At 28.5% G+C, this 22,906-nt stretch overlaps 2 protein-coding genes across 3 annotated transcripts in view; one reads left to right on the forward strand and one right to left on the reverse strand.

Annotated features, from left to right (window-relative positions):
- LOC126899794 (cilia- and flagella-associated protein 43) overlaps positions 1 to 881 on the reverse strand; it is an 81,610-nt gene extending 80,729 nt beyond the window's left edge. For both annotated transcript variants that reach the window (XM_050674998.1, XM_050674997.1), the window contains exon 1: positions 709 to 881. In XM_050674998.1, the coding sequence (XP_050530955.1) occupies positions 709 to 836 (128 nt within the window). In that variant the 5' untranslated portion in view covers positions 837 to 881. The remainder of the gene's footprint in view (positions 1 to 708) is intronic.
- Positions 882 to 2,378: 1,497 nt separating this feature from the next.
- LOC126898194 (dynein light chain Tctex-type protein 2B-like) lies at positions 2,379 to 11,524 on the forward strand. The gene is made up of 3 exons (XM_050672135.1): positions 2,379 to 2,486; positions 5,799 to 6,001; positions 11,359 to 11,524. The coding sequence occupies exons 1-3, from the start codon at positions 2,379 to 2,381 to the stop codon at positions 11,522 to 11,524; spliced, it is 477 nt and encodes a 158-aa protein (XP_050528092.1).
- Positions 11,525 to 22,906: the final 11,382 nt, after the last annotated feature.

Raw genomic sequence — 22,906 nt, forward strand, 5'->3', positions numbered from 1 at the left:
ATGAGAAATAATATTTTTTAATAATCCCTTTTTCATTCGACATACTTTATCTTAATCAGGGTATTAATAAGAAACTAGCAGATAATGTAGCTTTTGTAATTATCCACCAATTTCTTAGAATTAAACACTATCTACTGATTTGCATCGAAGCGTTTCTTATGATAGTGATTTTAATCACTGTCAGATTAAATCTATACTGGACCCAACTATGCAACATCCCCACTATGCCGCGACCCCACTGTGCTGGGTTTTTTTTTAAAAATTATTTTTGATTAAAAAAAAAATTCAAAGTTCGTTTGAATTTTATCTCATTAAGAATCTATAACTTCAATAAATTTTAAGGACCTGTATCACTGTAATGTGCCCTTCATCTGATTTATTATTTCATCAATATTTTGATGATTGTATAAAATTTTATGTTTGAGAATATTTTGTTAAAGGTATAATAACTACTTAATAAAAGTTATCATTAGTGTTAATATTAAGAACAAAAAGAATATAACTTATAAGTATTGAATGATACAAGTATTTATTTTTTACTATAAACAAATAATTTTTAACTACTGTCTATATTAGCAATTTATACACAATATATTCTACAACGCACTTTTTTAATATATTGCAAAAAGCCAAAGATATAGTAGTGAATGATTAATTAATACTATAGTTAATTTCTAAATGTATGTATGTTATCTAAATACTTCTAACCTTGTAGAAAAACAAGTTCCAGCAATACATTCTGTTATGTTTTCTGTTTTGTCTTCGCTTACGTTTTGTTCCGTTTGTTTTTCTTTATTTAAAGATTCAGAAGTCACTATTTCATTTGAACTAAACATATTCTCTCGTAAAGAAAGAAACGTTTTTATTTTTAAATATTTCGATTTCTATGAAAAATATCTTTAAATGAATTGTAATTGTAAATGTCTTAGTTTCTTTAATGATAAAAATAAACAAAACATAGTTGCCATGAAACAATTCGACAGTAACTATAACGATGTTGATTATTTAATCAAAATAGTTGTTTTATGTATACTTTAACTGAACTATTGATTTTTTTAATAGATATATTACCTATATTTACTGTAAATAATTTGTACTCCACTAAATAAATTTAATGTTAGGGAAAATATATTTTGTAACAGTACTAGTAATAGAATGAAGTTAAATTGTTAACACAATATCAATAAACTTAGTCTTTTATAAATTAAAAAATATATATATTTATATGTACATATAATTACAATATTTAAATAAATAGACAGAATTTATTAATTAACAAGCAAAACTCAATATTTTTATTAACCAATGTATATTGGGCTCATTATACATCATAATATAGTATTTTATTTACTAATTAATTATAAAAATTGAGACTTTTTTTATATATTGGAAACAGAAACATAGATATTTTTTAATATTGTTTTTCAAATATTTTAACGTATTGATTATAATTTATCAGAAAATATATGTTTTTATTCATTTCCGTAACATGAGTTTCGTCAAAAATGACTTAAAGCTTGAATCAGGCCAAACCATATTAATTATACTATGTACTGTATTTTTTTTTATGTCTGTCGCCACTTTTTCTTAGCTCGTATCGGACCGATTTATTATAACAATACATCAAAAGATAACAAATCGTAACTAGTTTAGACAATAACCTTAAAAATTGAAAAAAATCCCACGTTCCCTGTAAATGGGAGAAATCTCCAAAAAAATTACTACGTTGATATTATTTTCTATTTTTCAGGCAAACTCACCAGACTATTTAGTGACTAATTCATTGTATCTTCATGCACTTTTGATCAATCTATCAAAAGCTGCTTATATTTAACAACTATACTTTATTAAGTTAGAAAATGGATTTTTTGTTAAAATCCAATTGCCGTGGAGTTAGTTGATACAAAGTGAATGCCATGTGTTAAAAAGCAAACAGGATATATATAGGTCAATGATTCGTGCTCACAGTTGATTTTGAGCTCATCTGCAACTAGATGATATAGCTAAAGTAGATGTTATCGTGTTGTGATTCATCTCATGAATAATTCGAATTGTATTTCAACGCGGATGGGTGAGTTATGAAGACGATACCGAGGGTTGACCTGAAGTAATATCCAATTTCAGTTTCAGGGTACTCTACAATTATTGGTTGAAGGAAATAAAAACCATCTATATTTATCATTTCGAAGATATTGAATATTAAGATATCAATATCTAAGATAAAGTTGGTGTAGACATAGAATATAGTTTTTACACATATTGGCTAAAAATAATATTTAAAAAAAAAATACATAATGTAAATACACTATTTATTAGATTTATATGTAATTATCATTAATGTTACCATATTTTTCATACAAATTTATAATAGATAGAAAATGTCTATTTCGACAATATCAAACAAAATTTTAGAGAAAGAATGTAGCATTATATCATTTCATCCTGTAAAAAATGATGACAACCAAAACATTGATGACTCGCCAAAAGTAAAACATATTTTAGACTTAATAGTTGATATATTATACTACTAATATTTTGTAAATAGATATGAAGGGGTGCGTGCATAAATGATACAACTCCAATTTTGACGCAAATGGGTTTTTAGCCGTTTCCAATTAAGAAAAATTTGATGAGTATATCTGTGTAAGAACGAGACAATCAGAGCACCGGTTTAGGAAATATAATGGAACTGGAGTTATCTGGTTTTTGCACTGAATGTTGTTTACACATAAAAAAAACAATTAAAATAATAAATACAAAGTTCGGGTCAAAAAACAAGATAGCTCCAAATATTTTAGGTTAATTTTAGCTCACATTTCAAATCAAAAACTTTAATCAAATCACGTCTTTTTCATCATCTAATATATATTAATTGATATTAACATTAGTTTTACCATAAACTCAATATTTTTAAAATAGTTTTTTTTGTTTCTTAAAAAGTTTAAAAAAATGGAGTTGTATCGTTTTTGCACAGACCCCTTCATATATTACTTGTATTTATACAAGTATCATCAAAGAATTATTTTGTGAATTTATATGTTGTTGATAATGTTTATACTATATTGGATACCAATCTATCTACATTCAATCATTTACAAACAATAGATCAGAAAAAATATGATTTACAGTTTTTTGAATCAAAATACTTGTCACAAACTTAATCATAGTATGCTAAATATGTATGAGGATCAGTTAATGAGGTAAAGGTTCAAAAATAGTTCGCTGATTTTTATGAATTATTGGAAGAAAATTTTAGATGTGTTAATATGTTCTGAGAATGTGTTTAATATAGATGAGGAGTGTTTTAATTTATTTTTTAAAGGATAACTTATATTAGACCAACGTTAAAATTTATATGATAAACAGAGTTTTTTATAATTTTTTTGTTAGACAGAAGAAAGCACCTTCACTATTTATAAAAATGTAAATGTTTAGTTCTTACTAGAAAGTGATCCGAGAATACATTGCTTTCCTTTATTAAATAGAAAAAAATGAAATTGTTAAGATTAATACGCAGTCAGGAAATTTTATAATTACTATTAACTGTAAATTTATCAGAAGCGATCAATTTTTTTTACATTTTTATCGTAATAGATCACTTAAATAAAAATCATAGTAATCATTTCTAATTAACTTTTGGTGTTAAAAAAGATTCTTTAATGGAAATATTCAGAATTTAATTAATATTAATGATTCTATATCTAAAAAAACCAATAAAAAAAAAGTTGTTAAAAAGATTTACTCAATTGAGCATATTATAAAATTTGATTATAATTGTAAAAATCCATAAATACAGGTGAAACTAAAAATCATTTTTTTTTTTTTAATTTATGATTTATATAGCACCATGTTGCAAAAAAATTTGGAATATTATATACTGGTAGTAGCACACACAAATAGAGTTAAAAAATGATTAAATTACAAAGTAAAATTATTTACTTTGTAATTTCGACAATAAATACTTTATTAGAAATTAATGATATNTAAATAATTTAAGAATATTAAAAATTAATGATTTTAATTGTTTGTATGGACAAATCTAGTTAAGCTACTTTTTATTTGAATAAGGAATATTTTTTTGATTTTTAAGAGTAATAACTTAAACTAATCATTAACTTAAATATAATAAACTTAAATGAATCATTTGACGTATCGTTGAAAAAAGTAGGTCTAGTGAGAGTTGGTANAGGGTTGGTAAAATAAATCGTAGCCACAAAAAGAACCACATAGTAAAATAATATTAACATGAATATAAATTTCTTCTTACGAAGGGAGACTACAGTGATAGGATCCTTTATATTTATTAAAGTTATTAAATCTAAATGAGATAAATATCAAATGATTCGAAAATTTTATTTTAACTCAAAAAAAAATGCAAAATATTAATAGCCACAGACGAATTTGAACCTAGTACCGTAATCATGAAAGACTCAAGTGTTACCAACTCGGCAACTGTTCCATGATTTCATCGCATAATAAAAGTGGCTATTTAAGCTAACTCAAATTTAAAAATTACTTTTTCGACTTTAAAAAAATAAAAAAAGTTTAATTTCTTATGTCTTATGAACTTTATTCTTTGTCAATTAAATTATAAAATATTCATGAAAGTCAGCGTATTGCCCTTATAAGATATTTTAAATTAAAATAAAATACAAAACCCAGGATTTTAACACAAAAATAGCATATTTTTGAATACGATAGCCATTTGCGTATAGAAGATAAGGTGTCGGGACAAATTTTTTTATTTTATTTTATAGTATAAGAAATAACCTTTGATTTAATATATGTTTAAAGGACGCAGTATTTCCGGAACATTTTCAAAATTAAAGTTGAAAAAGGTAGTTTTTGTAAAAAAGTTGCTATTTTAAATCCCCTCAGTAAGCAGGTTAAGTGTTAAATTTTCAAAAAAATGATATCAAATGAAAGGAAAATTTTTAAGGTTTTAGTGTAAAAAAAAATTATGTTGTTTTGTTAATTTTTAAAAAAGTTATGGAAGTTTTAAGAAAAAAAAGTGAAAAAAATTACAAAATTTACCGATTTTAAAATTTTTAATTTTTTTGAAGATTTCCCCTATTTGCGGAAAACGAGGGCAAATTTTTCAATTTTTAAGTGTAATGTCTTCAACTAGATACGAATTGTGATATTTTGACGTATTGTTGAAATAAATCGGTCCAGTGAGAGCTAAGAAAAAGTGGCAACAGACAAAAAAAGAAATAAATAAACACGTCATGGTAAAATTAATATCTTCTCAGCTTCGCATCGAAGCTAAAAACCATATCACGTGATATATTTATTTTTTTTTTTTGAGACTAGAGTACCGAGCAACAATTATTAAAACTTTGGTGCCAAATAAAAAATATATATTTTATCTTGTACAGGTCATCTATAACACATTTCCATATCAAAAATTGTTTTGTACTCTAAAGACTTCTGATAATTTTCAATTTCAAATTTTTTTATCAATTTTATAGTAAAACAAAAACACATAAGTTTGATGATTTTAATTTAATTACATAGTAGAATGTATAATATAGATTTGAATGCTTGATAATTATTTTTATTATTATTTTTTTTTTTTTACAACCGTTATGTTGGTTAATACCATTGGTATATCCTGGAAAAATTTAAGTGCAGTGGTTTCTCGTTGCCTTCTGCGCTGGGAACATGGTGCTTTTTCGATAACGCATGGTCACCCATCTGTTCACCTACGGCGGTAGGAGCGACTTAACACTAGTGTGACCACCGCGCTAGACCACGCCCTAATTTTACTATATGGTTGACAAATATTTTATTATCAGGTGAGAACAGTTAACTATCAAAATACATATAGATTATTATCAAAAAATCCATTTAACGAAACTAAGACATTAGAAGCTGTACAAGAAGAATTGGAGAAATATATAAAATGTGATACAAGATATGATCCTCAAAGAGCTGCAGGCATATGTGCTTCTTTATCACAAGCCGTAAGAGATCGTATTCAAGACATGAATTTCGACAGGTACATTTTTATCAATTAACATTAAAAAAGAATATTAACATTTCTAAATAAAAAAAATGTATATAGAGGGAATTTCCACAAAAAAATTAATTTTAAAAATCGGTAAATTTTGATATATATATTTTTTTTGTTAACTACACAAAGTAAAGTGTATTCTTTTAAATTCATAATTTCGATATTTTTTTCTACAAATTGCCCTAAACTTATGAAACATTAACAAATCAAAATAATTTTTTGATATTAAAACCTTAGGTATTATACTTTACCCTTTACCTGCTCGCGGGGGAATCAAAAAAGCAACTTTTTCAACTTAACTTTTGAAAATATTTTGGAAATACAAGTTAAAAAAAAATTTTCACGACACCTTATCTTATATGTGCAAATGGGCAGCAAAATTGAAGGAAAAATGTAATATTAGTGTCAAAAACACCTTCTATCATGATGTTATTTTTGTACATAATATAGTAACTACCATACAATTTTGAAAGACAAACCAAATAAATAATTTTTTTTTCCAATTGAAACCTTTGGTATATCCCTTTTATTTAATAATTTTTTTTTCAAAATTAGACCCTTTATTCCCCACGGAAGGATTCAAAATAGCAATTTTTTTACAAATGTCAATATTTCAACTTAATTTTAGAAATTTTCGGGAAAAACAGCGTTCTTTAAACTTGTTAAATTAAAACCTATGTTATGTACTATAAATTAAAAAAAAAATTTGTTCCTCCGATTTGTCTTTTATGTGCAAATGTCTGCCGTAGTTATAAAACATGCTATTTTTGTGTTCAAATATATATATTTTTTTATTTATTTTAAAAAACCTTACAAGAGTTTGCCAATAGTCTTTCAATTTTTATAATAGTTATTATTATTTTTTAATATTTAAAAAATAATCCGTGCAAAATTTTAATTTAAAATGTCATTTTTATCCTATTTTTTTGATCGTTTAAAGTTGAATTTTATGAGATATTACGTGATGAATACACTCGCGTGTGGAGTGTATTAAAATAATGTCGGAGTTAAGGATGGCATTGAGCCGTTTATTAATAATATTTAAAAAAACAGAATTGAAAAAAAAAGCAAAAGTTTATATAATTATATAAGTTTATACAACTCAATAACATGTAATTGTCCATGACCAAAATTCTGTAGTGCAGATGGACGACCGTGGTATTAAAGTGTTACAAAGATAACTGATAAGCGGTAGGTATTCGACGCTAGCCATTTGTTGGAATTAACACCACGATCATAACACGTGTGTATACTGGTCAACTGTTGTTTAAGAAATTCGTATTATGGCATGGTGGCCGTGAATCCCAAAAGTATTTATGTTTGCAGTCTGCCCTTTGTAGACATATCTTTGTCAATATTCTAATGTTATAAGCCTAGTCTGCGATACAATGATTATATAGGATATGATCACATTTATGTATAAGACAATTCAGATTAAATTAACACCCCCGATTGTCTCTTGACGGCTACGAACGTTCTGACTTCGTCCGTGGCATTCTCCGTCGAGCGTAACATGCGTGGGAGGGGGTCAATCGTGCCTGCCAACTAGCAAACTAACCGGTGGACATCCTCGACGTATAGGGGTACCTGAGTGTTGATAGAAGTGGTGTCGTTATTCATGCTGAAAAGTATTAAAAAATAATACAATATGTTAGTCTATAGTCCAACTGGTCTATCTCGATACAGCTATATGAGCTATAAAAAAAGAAATTTATTCTAGTTTTTCATAAATGATACATGAATTTCCTTGGTGAGGACGAGTTCGTTAAAAACCTCCCTTTAACAAGGCGTTCGGCTAGTCTTACACCACTTCGACTGCGCCTATTAAATTGTTATCAAGGACATGCCGCTCAGTTTCTACTCAGTCAGCTACTGCTCACTCTCGTTCTGTTTTTGCTTATGCGTTTTCCCGTCGTGTAAGCTTAAACACTCCTGTAGTTAAATACAGATTTATATTCTCTACGCGTATTTGCGTGTTTTTTTTTGCTTAGTTTGTGTTTTTCATTACTGAAATCTCTGATTTGCGAGATAAAGTAACTTCTCTAGAAAATAGAATACAAATACTTGAGTCTGGTCCATCTACTTCTAGACCACCCCCCTCTGTCACTGAAGTTTTACAAAAACTTGCTGAGCGTGATCGTTGTAAGACAAACATAATTGGCCATGGTGTTCATGAGTCAACTTCTTCAAATTCATCCATTCGAGTTGCGAGGATAAAAAATTTCTTACCACTATTTTTTGAAAAATACTTCCAGGTGTATATATTGATTTTAACGTAGTCAGGCTTGGTAAACCAAATCAATCTTGTCCACGTCCCGTGAAAATTATTCTCAGTATAGAGACAATACTTACGCTATTGTATTACAAGTGCTTTTCGTAAGGCGAAATTAACTACTTCTGAGTTTTACCCCCATCTAAAACTTGTTCGTGATAAAACACCATTTTCGAAAGCCAATTATAATCTCATAAATGACTTTCTCAACTCCTTTAATTGGGAAAAAACCTTCATGCTTTTAGATGCCGGATATTGCTATGAACACTTTTTATGATGCTATGCACACTTCTATCCTCCTTTATGTTCCTAAAATTACTGTTCGTCCCTCTACCTTCCCACCGTGGTTTACAACTGAACGAAAGAGACTAGTATCCTTAAAGCGTCAAGCACATTCTAAGTATAAGTTCTCCTTTTTACTAGCTGACTATCGTCATTTCTCTTTATGTCGAGCACGTTATAAATTTCTTTCCAAGAAATGTCATCGTGAGTTTCTTGTTCGCTCTGAAACCTTAAATTCAATCCACGTTCTTTTTGGAAATTTGTGCATAAGCATCGTTCTTCTTCATTTATTCCTAGCAATTTATCCTACGAAGGCTCTAGTAGTACAAACCCTATTGAAACAGTTAATCTCTTCTCCAAATACTTTTCTTATGTTTATACCCCGGTCTCTGTCACTCCCTCTCCTATTTGTCCTTCCCATTTTCAGTTTTCTCTTCCTCCCAGCGTACATGTGTCCGTAATTGAGTTACACAAATCATTTAAATCTCTCCGCAACATAAAATCTCTCGGTCCTGATGGCCTTCAGGGTGATTACTTATTTAAATTACGGCATGTAATTGTCAAGCCTCTCTCATTAATTTTTAATAAATCTCTTAGCACTGGAATTTTCCCCTCTGTTTTAAAACTTGGCTCTAATACTCCTATCTTTAAGTCTGGCGACCTTTCTCAAATTTTAAATTATCGTCCTATTACCATACTTTCTCATCTCTCCAAGTTATTTGAAACTGTTGTCTTAAATACTATTCGCCCTTCCTTAAACCACATACTAATACCTGAACAGCATGGTTTCTCTAACATGCAACCTAGTTTTAACCTCTTATATTTTTAAGTCATTCCGCCTTCATAGTCAGGTTGATGTGATTTACACCGATTTCGCTAAAACGTTTGATCGTGTGTTGATCACTCTTTACTAATAAGCACCTTAGACCATCTAGGTATCGGTGAACCTCTTCTTTCATGGCTTCGTTCCTATCTACTGGATCGATCCCAATTTGTTTCAGTCCACGGTGCTTATTCCGATGTCTTTTCTCCTCATCAGGTGTCCCCCAAAGTGCTGTTCCCTCTCCCCTCCTTTTTGCTTTATTTGTAAATTCTTCCACTTTAATTCTTTACCACGCCAAGCTACTAATTTTTGCCGATGATATGGAACTATGTTATCGCATTAATTCATTGTCCGATTGTCTTATTCTTCAATCAGATCTTGAATGTTTAGTTATGTGGGGCAAGTCCATAGGTTTTCCCTTAACATTAACAAATGTTCCTCAATGACTTTCACGCCAAAGTGACCCTATTTATTTTTCTTATTCAATCCATGATATCCCTCTAAAATTTGCTGGAAATTCTGTTCGTGACCTGGTTTTTACCCTTACTCGTACCATGTGCCCTATAAAACACATAGAAAAAATTTCTTGCAAAGCATTGAAAATCCTGGGTTTTGTTTTTCGCATAACCCAAGAGTCCACGTGGTTTCTCCTCTTAAATCATTATATTGTGGCCTAGTTCGTCCGATTCTTGAATATGGCTGTGTCCTATGGGACCCATCTACTTCTGGTGCCAGTGATATGTTAGAACGTGTACAGCGTATGTTCCTACGTTTCATTTCTTCCAAAATCTCTATTCAACATCCTCCTCATAATTATGTTCCTATTCTTCATTTCCTCAATCTCTTTACTCTTGCTGATCGAAGGCATTATTTAAACCTCTCATTTTTAACAGGTTTCCTCTCAGGTACTATTGATTCCCCAGATTTATTATCCCTCATAAACCTTAAAGTTCCTCCTCGCTATACTCGTTCAAATATTCCCTTCCTAAACCCCTATTCTTCTATAAACTATCTCCTCAATTCTCCTATAATCCGTTTGATGAGAAAAGTTAACACGGACCTCTCCTTTATAATGCCGTAGTTTAAGTTTGAGTTACTAGTTCAATATATTTTATAGTTACTCTTATATTTTATATGTTTGTCACTTTCAACTTAAATGATCTTTGTGTGTTTATTTAAAACTTTCTGTTATTAAATATTCTTTTGTAAAAAATTTTTTTTTTAATTGTTATGTACTAAAAATTTACAAATATTGTATTGGGCAAGTCCCGTTTAATAAATAAATAATTGCTATGTTAATTCAATATTACAATTAATTTAATATTATAAGTATAGAACCTTTTTCCCTTTAGGATATGGTACAAAATCCATGGTGTTCCAGTTTAGCTTTTGGGTTGTCTNTTATGTACTAAAAATTTACAAATATTGTATTGGGCAAGTCCCGTTTAATAAATAAATAATTGCTATGTTAATTCAATATTACTAAGTATAGAACCTTTTTCCCTTTAGGATATGGTACAAAATCCATGGTGTTCCAGTTTAGCTTTTGGGTTGTTTCGGCCTCATGGTAGACCCTTCTCGGGGTTCTTGTAAAGTTAGGCTAGTTGATATGAGTTTAGCTTATAAAATAGTTGCCCAAAAATTAAATTATTACAGATTCTAGCCTTGGCCTTTGAAGGTATAAGAGATAAGTTTAAGAAGTACCCGATAACTAAAAATATACATAAAATAATTTTGTTAACACTATTATTATTTTAAGAGAAACATATGATTAGCGTTAATATAATCATTTTCTATACCTATATTGAATAAATATGAAATAAAAATATTACTATCAAAGTAACCCCTCATAATTTATGTATGTTGAACGGTTTATTGTTACGATATTTGGATTTTGTTGAAAATTTGTTTAAACATAAAATTTTGCCACAAAAATAAATATAAAACTATTCGTGTTAATTTCAGATACAAAATTGTATGTGTTGTTGATATAGGAGAAAAGAAAGGCCAAGGAATTATTTCAATAGCTAGGTTTTTAAGGGATTTCAGCAAGGATAAATATTTATTTAGAAATTTTGAAAATCATTTTTTGTTTATCACTGTTATGGTTGGAGCATTTTATTTTGAATAAAAATTAATTCCACAGTTTACATTCTTTTAATAATTAATTAAAAAAGTATGCTACAAACTGTATAGTTTTTATGTTTCTAAATTTCATTTTTATGTATATTATTTATATGAATATAGTTAATTTTAAATAATGTAAATACAATGTATAAATCTATAGGAATTTTAACACCCAATACTAAAGCTGCATGAAACCATCCATTAAATTGGGTTCTTGGTGTCAGTTCAAAAAACTCTTTGTCCATTACTTCTAACTGAAGCCGTAAAAACAGGAAGTCGAAATAATTAACTGTTATTATTATTCAAGTGAAAATGCCGACACTAATGGGGATCAAATGCCATTGACTAATGAAATTTTTTGCATTTTTTCACTCTTATCTATTTGATTTATTAATATTAATTAATTTTTATTAATTTTCTTACATATTATTAATCTATATAGTTTGATCGGATATTTATAATGTACACTAACTGTAGCTTTAGCATACAACAGGTAAAATTTATAAGCAATTTATATTTTTACTTTCTTTTTTTATATTTAAATTTTTTCTATGTCATATGAACTAATACAATCATTCACAAGTGCCATTATTAGTGAGGAATGTATGAACGAGGTGTTTTTATGTTCATATAAAAAACAGATCACTGCTTATGATTTTGAAATTTGTTTGAATGATTTGTAATTATTCAAATTACTTTACTTCAACAGTTGAATAATTAGTAGGAATAAATTATAGATTGATTATTTTATGTGGAAGAGAGAAATCGTAAAGCGAATAAAAGATTGAAAAGTATACCAGGCGAGAGTATAACTACACAACATAGACTAATCAGAATGGAGGTGTGGTGTACCGGAGAGAGAATAGAAGGAATACGGGGAAAAATCAAAGATCCGGTGGTGAAAATTGAAAGAGGAAAATGAAAAAAAGTTTGTAAAGATGGTGTGGAATATCGAGTAGATTTATGTTATGATATGTGGAATAGATTTGCTAGTTGTGCAAAGAATACTGCAAAGGAGATTGTTGGTAAGAGTAGGAGTAGAATGCAAGGAAACCTGGTGGCGGGATAATGATGTTCAAAAAATCATAGGAAGTAAGAAAAAACAATTTAAAGTATGGCAGAATAACAAAAGGAAAGAAAATTGGATAGAGTATAATGCATGTGCAAAGAAACAGAGATTATAATGCTTAGATGGATGAGTAGAGTGACTAAAAAAGATAGAATAAGGAATGAATATAAGAGGGAGTATAGGTGTACTCCCTCTTATATGCTGGTAGATAAGATGAGAGAAAATAGACTTAGATGGTATGGTCATGTTATGAGGATAGAAGAATCAGAAGCTGTAAGAACAGTTATAGAAATGAATTTTGAAGGAAGAGGATGACCAAAAAAGAGATGGAGGGATGTTATTGAATGCGATATGAGGACAGCTGATATGAGCGTGGATGATGTGGGAGATCGCGTCAAGTTGAAGTTTATGTAAGTTATAAGGGTGGCTGACCCCAAGCAGTTGGGATTAAGGCGAAGAAAAAGAATTAGATCTTCAAAAGTGGACAAAAATTTTTCAAAAAATAATTGTTTTATGAGTTAAAAAGTGTTCAGATTGTTAAAGAACACCCTAATTGGTGCCCAAAGAATTAATTTTTATTCTCACCATAACTTAGGTAGTGTATTATTATTTTTAACTGACGAGAAGAGACTTCCTAACTTCCGCTGGCACTTATAACGATATCTCTACACAACTATTGATTACCTCTTTAAAGTCTTGTTTTATCTTCAGCTTTTCTAGCTTAACTGGTTTTATATTTAAGCTTTAGTCCATTTCATCCATTTTCTCTAAAAAATCTTTTTCTGTTCCTCAACCAGTGACTCTATTTCGATCTCTTTCATAGTCCTGATTTAATAATTCACATTGTTTCGTCCAGTAGGGTGTGTAACTTTGTCTATGTCACCTAAGTATCGATTTCTCGGCAGCTGACATAGTTTTCTTGTATAGGTTTAATTCGATTAATGCTTTATTTAACATATTTTGTATACATTGACTATTTAACTTTACGCAGGTTTCATTTAAGCATAATGGATTTATCTATGATCGGTGTTATGATTCCAACGTACACGACGACAGGTAAGTGCTGGCTTCTTGGGAAAGGACTCTGAATTTCTCGATAAACACTTAAAGGTAGGCTATATGATTTCTGAGACACAAAATAAAGTTTTGGAGATGTTTTCGTATCCCTCCTACCAGATATAAATGTAAGTCTCTGATTGGCATCATATATCAGTGTAAATAAGTTTATAGATATCAAATCTGAAAGTGTTTCATCATCCTCATTTTCAATAAAGTATTCCAATTCGGTATTGTGGGAGTTGAAATCTCTAATGTAAATAATGTATAAACATAGCCCTCCACCAGTTCAGTGTCCTGATAGAATTTCTTCTGGTTGATATACATTGCAAATCCATTTTTTTTTATGCCCAATGTAATATACCAAATCGAAACCAATAATCATAAGGGGGCTTGTTTCTCCTTCTTGTGATGTGAGTCTTTTGGACAGTTAGAACAACTACTTTGGAAAAATTTTTATTGAGAATGTCTGCCTTAGCTCGGGTTAAACCTTCGACATTTATTTGAGCTATTTTGATGTTGTTATTCCCAGTACTATAGTTTTTATAATCAAAATGTCATTAATTGTCATTCTTCTATTTTTCATTTTCTTATTTTTGATTTCAAAAATGACACGTGTTGAGCACGCCTGACACAGGGGTAGCCCTGAAAAAGTCTGTTTCCACCAAAAGGACTGTTAGCAGGTATATACAAGTGACACGTAGTTGTTTGGCTAAGATGACAATTGGCGATAGACTAGTCGTTGAATAAAATAAGTTAAGTTGCAATAATTGCAGATTCCTTATAAGATCATTTGGTATTTTGTAAAAAAAAAAAAATAGTTATAATTTATGTTGAGATTTTTATCAAATTAATACTACTCTTTAATTAAAACTACCAATTAAAAATTGCACCAAAGTTTTATTTATTAGTAAATTGTATTACACTTGAAGGTGTTAACATGATGAACTTTTATAATGCATTTTCTAAATATTTAGCAATAAATACCTTAATTTATTAATTCATTTAAATACAATAATACATAGAAATACTGCAGTTTAATTTATATAATAAATTTATACTTGCAGTTAAAAATTAATCTTACCACCAGAACCGTTAAACTTATAAACTGTTTAAGTAGAAACATTTTTTTTATAATTTGTAAAAATGTACAAATTATAAAAAAAAAATTATTCTTTTTACAATAACTACACATATAATCTACACGAAAAGTATGTATTAAATAGCATCAAAAATAAAATAATATTTAAATGCAGGATACTAGGCATCATCTATCCCGGACTTCGACCCAGAACTGGGGCCCTTCAAGTACACCAGCCTCTTTGAGTCGTTCTCATAAATAGGCTACTGATTCTAGTAGTGTACCCGGCTATGCCGGACACAATAAATGTTTTGCAAGAAAAATATTAGAAATTTATTATTTTGATATTATAAATATTACAATTTGTGTTACAAAAATGTATTTAAAATTTAATTGATAAAATCAGTAAAATTCAAAAAGAGAAAATAGTAAAATGTATGGGTATAAGGTTAAAGTTTGTTTACTGAAGTATTCACTTGGGGCATATTTAATTTTTTTTGGTTTGATAAACATGCTAATTTTTTTTGCTAAAAATCAAAGCGATGATCAAAAAATGTCATTAGAGCCATATTTATTTCATAGAAGTCAATCAAAAAAACTATTGTTAGTGCTGGTTGAAAGGAGGCAATCGCCCCATAACACCTTTAAATATGCCTCTGGCATACACAATGTTTAATTATAATAATTGTATTAATATTACAGAATAATTATAGAAAAATTCGGCAGGTTATTATTTTAGGTACTATGTAAAAAAGTCTATTTTGATAAGAATATAGGTTTCTATAATTTGACATTTTACAGCATAGTTGTCATAAATAAATCCCAATATTTGCAATAAACTCATAGATTTATACCTCGTATAAGAGATAAATAAAATTTTTAATAGACTGTACTACCCTGATAATGTATGTACAAACTTATATACTTATAACCGTGCTAAATTTATAGATAACTAATCAAACATTCATTAATAATATATACAAAATATATTGCTATGCGCTAATGCGAAATTGTATTTTAATATAAACTCAACGTGGACATAAAAAAAAGTTCAAAGCAATATAGAACAATAAATGTGATTAAATATATTAACAAATTTTATATTANCACTGACCACCGAGTGAGTGGTCAGGTCCCTTTTTATTAGAAATAATAATCAATTAACAATACTTCTAGTGTTATACTTTCTAATGCAATTAATAATAATCTATTATTTACTTTTACTTTCTAATAATAAAAATTCCTTAAAACTAATATTTACATATAGTTATGGGTTCATGACACCATCACCCTTAAAGAGAAATAATATCTTCAGATATTATTTCTTACAATTTTAAAATATATTATTTATTATATTTAATTAAAATACAGATAATTTTATGTTAAATTTTCTAATAACCTACGTCTAAATCTAGTATTATAAATAAATTGTTCTTGTCTATTTACAATTGGATTTTCTACTAAGTTTAAAGGTTCTAATTCTATTGTGGGTTGGTTATTAACGGGTTTTTTCTCACAATATTTTATATAAATATATACAATTATTACCACGAATAGTAATCCAANTATATACAATTACTACCACTAATAGTAATCCGAAGGTTTTAAAAAGTAAATTTATTATAAACTTATTATCGTTATAAAATTCGTAAACGTGTTTGTTTGCTAATAAGTCGACGATGCGTTCTTGGTAAGATAATTGTTCATTTAATTTATTAAGGAATGCCTGGTCAAGTTTCACATTTTCCATTCTTTTGAGGGGTATGGGTTTTTTTNGCTGCCTGGTCGAGTTTCACATTTTCCATTCTTTCGAGGTGTATGGGTTTTTGTGCAATTCTATTATGTATATAATTGCAACAACTTGAGTTCAATAGACTAAACTCCAAAGGTATCGACTCAAATTTTGATTCTAATTGAGACTGAGTAGCCTCAAGAGTAACTGATGGTGTTATTGCCATGCAGTCCTCTTTTAGGGATAGCTTTCCACTTTTATTTATAATTATTTTTTCAACTATAGTGTGTGCATTGCATGATATAGTTACTACGGTATCCTTTACCATGACAAAATACCAATTATTTGGGAAGTAGGAGTGATACCAACTTTCCGAGCTAATTTGTGATATATAAACATCACAAGTCGACGGCAGGCTATATTTATTATTTAATAAGTCCGTTTCGCATATAGGGACCTTGTCTGTACCGGAAAAGAACGCGTCACTTTTGCAAACAAACACATTATTTAATAATTGACAATTACTAAGGCTGTCGAATTTGATATAGTGCGATATTAGATTATCCGTAAAAAGATATTTGACATTTTTTGTAAGATGAATAAATTGGTTTTGATTATTAAAAGGTATAAATATTAGTACAATGTGATAAATTATATAATTATTAATACTACTTAACGGTAACTTAATTTTAAAAATTAGTTTATTATTATTATATATAGTTTTAATTTCTAAAATTTTAAACATTTCGTTAATGTTATCAAGGTTTACATTTATTGGTACTTGAAGGTTATTAGGTATTTTAGTTAAAATATGGTTTATCTCGTTTAAAAATTGTTCTGGTTTTATTACTATAGGATATAATTGATTCCTCTGAGAAAAAATAATGGCTAAAATTAATTTACTTATGGTTTTATCTAGAGATATAATATTATTCCCAACTAAGGATTGGGTAATTATAATATTTTCAAAATCTACCGAATCAGCTGTAATATTCTGTAAGCCAGATATGGACTGGGAGATTTTTGCTAAATTGTTATCAAATATTATTTTATTTTCATTAAACGAATTAATAGACTCATTGAAGTTAGAAACCGTGCTTTTTTTAATAGAAACTTGGTCGTGGATTACTCTTAAAATATCCTTTTCATCGTTATCAAGTTTATTAATCATATTGTCATACCGTTTGACGTCGTCGGCGTCAGCGTTACCAAAAAGCCATTTAATCGCGATTCCTGCTCCTTCCCAAGATCTCTTTACCTTATAATGAAGAGTTAAGTGTTTAATGTCGTTTATTTGAATTCTAACATTATCAGCCATACTTTCGAGAATTTTATAATTTTTTGTTGTTAAATAATTCTTATTACTTATAGTTCCTAAGTTTGTTAACATACTATTTATGTCTATAATTTTACTTTCTAATGATTTTATATTTATGTAAGATGTAAAGGTTTATTTTTTTGGCAAAGATCGCAAGTTTTTATACAATTTTTTACATCTTTTCTCATATTTTCCCACTTGTAACCTAATTGATTTAGTTTTTTCATTGTTTTAGAGATACCAAAATGGCCTCCAATAGGGCTTGAATGTATTTCAATTAATAATATATTTTTATCATGCGTTTCTAAATATATGTCGTCATTTTGACTTAACTCTATTTTTATGTCAGATCCTTTAAAAATATACCTGAGTAAAGATCTAAACTGTTCCCAATTCATATTTTTATGTTTCGGAATAAAAATTTGTTTAATATTTTTACTTAATAATAATTCTTTTAGAGTTTCCACATTTAGAAATAGTCTAGAGAAATCGTAAGAATCAAAAAAGTGTAATTTATGATAAACGAGTATATAATTATTTTCTAATGTGATTTCATTCTGATTAACTTTTATTTGAGGATTAATAATATTTTTAAATTCAAATTTATCGTTAATATTTACGGAACAAAACAATACTATATTCTTAATTTTAGTAGTTCTAATTGTATCATTAGAATCTATGATATTTTTATTTAAAATTAGTTGTTTATTTTGAACAACTATAAAATTATTGTAGCTATTTATTTTTAGTATGTCATTATTAGGTTCGTTTTTATTACTATTATTAATTAATTCATTTAAATATTCCGCTGGTCTAGAGAGTGCATCAGTGTTTGTATTATTAACTCCTTTTTTATAAATAATTTCAAAATTAAAGTATAATAATTTCAATCTCCATCTCATAAGTCTTGAGTTAGGATCCTTTAAATTAAAAAGCCATAGTAAACATTTGTGGTCTGTCTGAATTTTAAACTTAATACCATACAAATATGGCCTAAAATGTTTAGTAGCCCAAACAATAGCAAGAAGTTCTTTTTCAGTGACCGCATAAGATATTTCATTTTTATTTAATATACGAGAAGCATATGCAATGGGCAAATCATTAGGTATATCACCTTGACTAAGTACCGCTCCAATTGCATAATTACTCGCGTCTGTTGTTAAAATAAATTCTTTATTAAAATTTGGATATTGTAATATTGGTTCAGTTATTAAAATTTCTTTTAAATTATTAAACGCTTTAATTTGTTCAAAACCCATTTTAAATTCTGTTTTAGGAAAGTAAAGATGTTAAAGGGCGAGCTATTTTAGAAAAATTTGGTATGAACCTTCTATAATAACCGGCTAAACCAAGAAATGATTTAATATCTTTAACACATTTTGGAATAGGAAAATTTTTTACTGACTCGATTTTATTTGGATTAGGTTTAACACCTGATTCAGAAATTATATGTCCTAAGTAAGCAATTTCTTTTTTTAAAAATTCGCATTTATCCGGTTGTAGTTTTAAATTAGCGTTTCTTAAGGCAAGAAATACATCTGTTAATTTATTACGATGATCTAATAAATTTTTACCATATATAATAATATCGTCCATATAGACAAAGCATTTAATTCCTAAAATTGAAGCAAGAACATTATTAATAAGACGTTGTAAAGCTGCTGGGGCTTCTTTTTTTCCAAAAGGTAAACGAGTGTATTAGGGTGCCCCTTATTTATATATGAACGATTTTTTTTTTATGAAATTCAAAGAGTGCCGCCCGGGAATTTGTTCCTATAGGTCTAAGTATAATATCTGCAAAATTTGAGCTTCATATAACATGATTAACAGGGCGCGCTCTAAGCTCAAAGTTTTAGGAAAATTCAAATTTTTGCACTTTTAAATTTTTTTGCTAAGTTTTTGATCTTACGGGAAAATGATAATGAGCTTTTTTGTAGACCTAGTTATTTACTACAATTAATATTTCTAGTAATTTTTCATAAAGTCCGCGGTTTTTCGTGAAAATTAAAAAAAACTAGGACATATTATTAATGTTGTAGTAAATCATTTTTACTAAAAAATATATTATCATGCAAATTTTCATTAAGTGAACCCTTTTGGGTTAAATTAGGAAAACAAATAAAAATAACTGATTTTTTTTTTTAAATTTTCCTACTATAGATTTATGTTGATTTAACATGATAATTCAATTTGAATATATACATATAGATAAGAGGTAAGGAGATGTTATGATTAAGTTTATTTATAGTTTAGGAAAAAATTATCAGCTGATATGGGTACAAAACAACAATAGTAATAACAGTACAATTGATATCTGCAGTGTAATCGCGTCAATAATATCAAATTCGTATGTACTTTTTAAAAGTTTTGTGATAAAAGCGTTAACGTATTTTTTTTGTATTTTATAATTGTGTGTATTCCTATAAATTATTATTTAAGTATTTTTTATACAATGACATCATCTTGCCAAGGCGTCTATCTTGTAGGACATCACAAACACCAAATAGCTAGCAATAAACTCCCATGAAATGGTGATTGTTTACAAGTATTTTTTTATAATATGCGAATAGTAGGTTTTAACCTTGACTGTAGTTCAAATTTGGTGATTAACGAGTGCAACATATTTTGGAAAAAAGCTCGTATTCCGACACAAGAGCTTCATAAGTGTAAGTTAAAACTTAAAAAGCTATACGAAGTATGGCAAAACTTAGCTAAAAGCAAAAATAAAACAAGTGAAGTTTTAAGCGTTCTGAGTTTATAAGCTCCATGAATGATTTATTTGATATACCACATCAGAATGCTCTAGCAATGATGACCATTGAAGAAGATAAACAATTTTTAATCAAACAACGCGAAAAGGGTCGTACGGGTTGCATGATTAGTATTGATAAAAGTAGAGTAAATTTGGAAAAAAGAAGATTACAACGATTAGAAAAAGAAGAAGAAAGAAAACGTAAACTTTCAGACAGTATTTTAGTCGTACCTTCCCAAAGTAATTTTTTAACATAATATTAAGTAAAAATTACCCTCTTGTTTAAGTATATTTTTATATTTATTTTAGTGGACTTCAGTACAACGGATTCTGATTCTCAAGAAGATAATATTGAAAGTGAGTCTGTTAAAGAGCAAAAAATCACAATTTCAAACCCCCCCAAAAGAGCTCGTAAAGAATTGTTGACTCCACGTTTAGCTGCAGCGTTAGATAAATGCAAAGTTAGTGAAAGAGACAGCCTACACTTAATTATGGCTNATAGATAAGAGGTAAGGAGATGTTATGATTAAGTTTATTTATAGTTTTATGGAAGCTGTTTCTCTAGATCCGTCGACTTTTGTGATTAATCGAACGTCTATAAGAAGACAGCGTAGTAATTTTCGAAAAGTATACACAGAAAAAATAAAAGACAATTTTAGTAAGCTTAACACTCAAGTAATGACTCTACATTGGGATACTAAATTACTACATAATTTAACCGGTAAACCAGTAGAAAGGTTGTCTATAATTGGAACAAGTACAAACATTGAACAGCTACTAGGGGTTCCAGAAATACCAGATGCAACTGGAAATGAAATAGCGTCAGCTTTATACGATACATTAGAAGTATGGAACTTAAAAGAAAATGTTCAAGCTTTTTGCTTTGACACAACAGCGGCTAACACTAGTAGATTAAAAGGAGCTNGAAAACAAATAAAAATAACTGATTTTTTGTACAATACTAGAACAGAAGTTAGAAAGAGAAGTGTTGTACTTTGGATGTCGACATCACGTTTTCGAAATTATCCTAGCAGCAGTTTTTACTAAATGTAAATTTAAAGTATCAGGACCAGACATACCTTTGTTCAAAAGGTTTAAAGGTAATTGGTCAGAAATAAATACTGAAAATTTTGTTCCAGGCATAAGTAGTCCAAAAATACAAAAAATCTTTAAAAATAAAAATGAAATTTTAACGTCACTCACAACTGCCATTTCAAAAACAATGCCCCGTGATGACTACCGCGAGCTTTTAGACCTATCAATCATTTATCTTGGTGGTGTGCCTCCAGGTGGAATACGTTTTAGGAAACCGGGAGCATATCACATGGCTAGGTGGATGGCAAAAGCCATATACGCTTTAAAAATTTACATATTTCGAACTGAATTCAAATTAACAAAATTAAAAGAAGAATCAATGTTTCAAATTACGTCCTTTGTTGTCAGATGTTACGTTGTTCATTGGATTTATGCTGTTGATGCCATATCTGCTCCATTAAATGATATCCAGATTTTAAGAGAGATAAAAAAATATGAACAAATAGACAAGATTATTTCAGAGGTAGCCGTTAGTAAATTCATAAACCACTTATACTATTTGACCGAAGAATGTGTTGCATTTTCCTTATTTGATGAAAGAATAGATGTTAACACCAAATTAAAAATGACGCAAAAAATGCAAAACCGAAATTGATGAGATGGAAGATCATACAAAAAAATTGAATTTAAAAATAAGTGATATACCCACCTTTTTAAGCAAATCAAATGAAGAAATTCTAGTATCACTGTTAAGTAAAAAGTCAGCAGATATATTTGACCATTTTAAAATTGAAAACTTTTTACATATTTCCCCATTTGAATGGTTAAATTCAAGTGCCTACCAAAAAGGAAAAAATGCAATTGAACAGTTAAAAGTTGTTAACGATTCAGCTGAAAGAGGTGTGAAACTTATAGAAGATTTTAATAACAGTATTACGAAAGATTAAAGTCAAAAACAATTTTTATTACAAGTCAGTAAAATACTTAATTATGTTATTTTATTTTGCAGACATATCACAACTAAGTTTTTGTTTTTATTATTTCAGACTGTCAAGGATTATAGATCTAGGTATCCCCATTCAACAAAAAGCACTTTAAGCAATCCGCTAAATATTTTAACCAAAAAATATATAAAAATTATTCTTTAATAACTTTAAGAACACTTTTTTTAATTTTTTATCTTTTTTCAGAACTTTATTATATCATAATATATTTAACTTGAATTGTCATGTTAAATCAACATAAATCTATAGTAGGAAAATTAAAAAAAAAAACGGTAGCACAGTGGGGTCGAGGCACAGTGTGGATGAGGCATAGATGGGACAAGTATAGATGATATCTGA

The sequence above is a fragment of the Daktulosphaira vitifoliae genome, unplaced genomic scaffold (genome assembly GCF_025091365.1).
Source record: "Daktulosphaira vitifoliae isolate Bord-2020 unplaced genomic scaffold, ASM2509136v1 Scaffold_2, whole genome shotgun sequence".
NCBI classification, from domain to species: Eukaryota; Metazoa; Arthropoda; class Insecta; order Hemiptera; family Phylloxeridae; genus Daktulosphaira; species Daktulosphaira vitifoliae.